Source organism: Chaetura pelagica, unplaced genomic scaffold (assembly GCF_000747805.2).
Source record: "Chaetura pelagica isolate M959 unplaced genomic scaffold, ChaPel_1.0 scaffold11, whole genome shotgun sequence".
NCBI classification, from domain to species: Eukaryota; Metazoa; Chordata; class Aves; order Apodiformes; family Apodidae; genus Chaetura; species Chaetura pelagica.
Genome location: NW_009952694.1, coordinates 6111118 through 6115232, shown reverse-complemented (window position 1 = coordinate 6115232; position 4115 = coordinate 6111118). Strand labels below are relative to the sequence as shown.

Genomic DNA, 4115 nt, shown 5'->3' with positions numbered 1-4115 from the left:
TTCCCTATAACCCAATTACCAAATATATATATAATTTTTTTTTTTACCTGGCTTTTCTCTCTACCTTAGTGCTAATGTTTGCAGTAAGATATATGATTAGCCTACAGCAAGCTCTCACTGGGGCTTAGGAATCACTGCATCCAAGGCCAGACTGTCTTACTTCTTTATAAACCACCAGTTCAGATACCAGGATGGGTAGTACTGCAGCAGTGTCACTATTACCATTTCAGCTCTCCAACTCAATCTTAGTCCATACTGGCACATTAAGCCAGTCATACCATGAGGTGCATGACCCCCAGCTAAGGCCCCCTGAATAAATTCTCAGTGAGGATCTCTTCTGGCAACCCACCTCTTCCTTTGGCATGTCCTTCGCCATCCCTTGCTGTATCATTTAGCATCTTTTGGACACCACACCATCACCACACACACTTTCTGGTGTTATCTGAGTGAGGTTGAGTCTATGTTTAAAATGCAGTACAGCTTCTCTGAAGTTGGAGTGCCAGATATGTTCAGTTACATCATGCTAAGCAGGAGCAAAAGATAATCAGCATGATATGAGAATCAGTCACAGATGTTAAAGAGAGAAGATCTTTAATCACCTGCAGCCATCTCCCTCTATCCTGCATGCCAGGGAGTAACATTGCTTTAAAGCAACTATTCATTACAGAGAAGCAGTGAGGAATTCAGGAATTTTGCCTGTGAGCTTTCTAGTGCTGAAGCCAGTTCTAATGATCCCTGAGCTCCGTACCCTTGGAGAGAGCAATGGTAGCTGTGTCCTTACCTGCTGTCCCCCATCTTTCAGGAGGTTCACTGGCACCACATCATAGGCAATCCCTTTCAGAGCCAGTGCTAGGGAGAACAGAGTGTACAACATCAGACAGGCACACAGATCAGTTTCATTGGTGATGAGATTAGGGAAATTTTACCATCTCCATTTGAAAAAAAGTATGGCTTTAAAATAAAAAATATTCTATCTCCCAAGAAAGGTGGCCTGAGTCTACTGACAGTGCCATGGCAAATGAAGGACCAAAGCACTAAAGAACAGTCCTAGCAAAAACACTACATTATTCAAAACAAGCTGTGCCACTCTTTGCAGCACAGACCCTCCCAATGGGGCTTATACAGGGGCAGGGGGGCTGTGCTCACCTGCACATCCTTGCTTAAGACTGTTCCAGTCCAAGTAGGGACCATTCCCAGCCCTACTTAGTTCTCAAACCTGGGCAGACCAGAATCTGAGGCAGTACTGGTGTGAAAAGGGAGTGCAGGGCCCTTCTAGATAATGTAGAAGAAACAGCCATCTGCATCATGTTAGCTTTACAGAAGGAGTAATTCCCTCTAACTAGCTGAAGGCTGAGCAAAGCCTCCTGTCTGCTCCTTTCCCTCTGACCCAGGTAGGCTTCCCATTCCAGAGAAGCGAGGGAAAATGCCTCACTGCTCCAGGATCATGTTTGCTGATCTCTCTCTTAATAAGTGACTAATTAATTGGGTTAGTGAAAGGGAGGATACTGCAGTAACATCAAGACAATACAACAGAGATCAACACTGGATCTTACCGATTCTCACTCTCCAAGAGCAGGAACTTCGGAAATAGCTGTAAAGTACTGGCTGAGAAGAGAAAGATAGGTGAAATCATTATATGATGGGAACGCCAGGAGAACAATGCATGAACAGAACGCATTTCAGAAACTGTGAGACAGGGCAGAGTGAGGTTTGGGGGAGAGAGGGCTCCTTCCTAAAAGTGACTGTTCCTGTTTTGCATGTACAGGTAGCGTCTTGGTCTCTCATGCTGGCTCTGTGAATATTTAGTTGCATCTGCTATTTCCAGCAGCAATGCACAAATGACCTTAAAAATATCCCCTACAAAGCTTCCCTCTTTGTTCTTATCAGATATTGCTAACTTTATCTCATCTTGGATTTTTAAAGCAAATTCCCCGTTGATTGTGACAAGCACCTGCGCTGGGTATTTGCGTGGCATGAAATGGCTTTTCTGGCCACACAGGGCAGGGCAAGGCCTCTTTCCAAATGAGAAGAGCCGCCACTGTTCCAGATGAATGCCAAGAGGGCAGACAGCTCCGCTCTACCTGAACTGCAGCACCAAGGCAGCTTTCATGGATTCTTCCACCCTGTCCAAGCTCTCACCTTTTCAGATGCCATGGTCAGTGTGTGCAATCCACTCTGGGAAATAAGAACAACCTATTTGCTTTCCCTTTTAACTCAGCTGGGCTGGGGGAAGGCTTCTCTCCTAAAGCAAATGAAAAAAGGACTATGCCCCCAATCTGTGCTCAGGGTATGAAAAACATCCAGTCAGATTAAATCCTGAGTGACTGCAGTCAGCTGCATTCACATCCACCTCTGCTGTGCTGCAGCCCCAGCCCTCACAGCAGAACCATTACCCAGCTTTGAGTTTGGAAGCACATTTAGGAACCATCCTTATTTCCCTGGCTTTTTGTCCAGAAATAAACAAGATATCTAAACAGTCTGTCAGGCTCTCAGCAGCTGACAATGCAGAAAGATAGCCCTGGGGAACCAAACAAGGAAACTGAAGCCATGAGTAGAATTTCTGTTTCACTAGGGAATGACTGCCACCTCCCCGAAGGGGGGCTGCTTTTGTGGGGAGAACCCTCAGGGTCCTCCTGTAACCCTCCTTGGTGCTGAGTGAGGTTGCACGCCTGAGAGTGTCTGCTACTCTGCTCCTGGGCCAACATTGTACAAAATAGGAGGCTCGTTTTTTTTGTTTTACCATCTTTCCTTTCCACACAGTTAATTGGTGCTCATGCATGTCTCTAAATAAACCCATAATCATGTATCTCCTTCCTTCCGTAGATCCATGGCATGCCAGGGATCCCTCTGTGTCTCCACCCTCTCAAAATGCATAGAAATTATAGCAGAAACTGACAGCAAGGCAGAAAAAAGCAGGGATTTGCTCACTGACACACAATCTGTCAGCAAAAAACCTGAGGATCTCTGTGCTCCAGTCCTTTTTGTAAACTCAGTGCTTCTCTTACAGTTCAGATTGGTTCAAATAACTCTCAATGAGCTATGCACTTTATTAAATTCCTCTAGTCAAATGGTTTGTAATTGGGGAGGGAAGTTATAGCAGTATTGGCAGACTTTTGTGGACTGTTTACCCATTTTTTTAAAATTCTCTGCTTCTGGAATCAACACATTGAAATCTCAGCTATGCTTTTTAAAAAAGCCTCACCTGCTGAGTTGCAGGGAAAAATACAAAAATGGTTACTTCAAAAGGGAAGCATCCAGCATTCATGACACATTATTTTTACTTGTTTTTCCTGTGGCTGATTATTTTTTGGCTCAGAAATTCATGTCTTTCACCACATCTGTTCTGGACTCTGGCCTTTCAGCTGGCAGAGGCATTCCTCCTGATCCTCTCTGCACTTCTTTGTTGTTTTTGCAGTCTGCGCTATCATTTGTAATAAATTGTGCTAAGCTAATTTCATCACTCTGTAATTTCAAGGCCCCAGGGGATTTCACTGCAAAGAACATGGGAAACAACCCGTCCCCTCAGCTGGGAACTCCCCTCAGCTGGGAACTGTCTGTGGAGGCAGGGCAGATCCCAGGCAAAACAATCAGCTAGGTAAAGATTAGGGACAGCAGGAGTGCTCTGCCCTCAGTGCACAGGTCTCAGTGACATTAATAATCAGCCTTCCTTGGAGGAAGATCTGAGCGTGGGCCTGGGGAGTAGCAGGGAAGAACCAGTGAGAGCCAGGAGGACAACAGAGGGACAACATTTGCCTCATGTCTACTGAGATTTCTGGTTTGGTTCTGTTTTCACTCCCAGTATTAGCAGTGCAGTGAGGGAAGTTCGGGCTTAAATCCCAATCTGGAGTAAAAACGTGGAAATGCATTTCCTGGTTTAGGAAAATGGAAGAGACACCCTGAACTGTGTGTGTTGAGCCTGGAGGTTTCCAAGCCCATCTGCTTCACTGTGGTGTCCTCTGGGTCACGGCTCCAATGGATAAAGTGTCTTAACCAAACCCCACGGCTCCGGTGAGAGGCCCTGGCCTTACTCAGCACGGCAGCAAACGCCTCGCTCCCTGCAGACACCGACCCGAGCGCAGGCCGAGGCCGTGGGAACCCGTCCGAGAGGCAGTGCG

The 4115-nt window shown here is 46.1% G+C and overlaps 1 protein-coding gene across 3 annotated transcripts in view; it reads right to left on the bottom strand.

Annotated features, from left to right (window-relative positions):
• The window catches only part of GSTZ1 (glutathione S-transferase zeta 1), a 10473-nt gene that overhangs the window by 4362 nt on the left and 1996 nt on the right, over positions 1 to 4115 (bottom strand). The window contains exons 1-3 of one of the 3 annotated variants that reach the window (XM_009993901.1): positions 2140 to 2167; positions 1554 to 1605; positions 782 to 849 (exon numbers count right to left, since the gene is read on the bottom strand). In XM_009993901.1, coding sequence (XP_009992203.1) covers positions 782 to 849; positions 1554 to 1605; positions 2140 to 2154 — 135 coding nt within the window. In that variant the 5' untranslated portion in view covers positions 2155 to 2167. Of the gene's footprint in view, positions 1 to 781; positions 850 to 1553; positions 1606 to 2139; positions 2168 to 4115 lie in introns of those variants that run through there. The other 2 variants (XM_009993902.1, XM_009993900.1) reach the window with 2 other exon arrangements.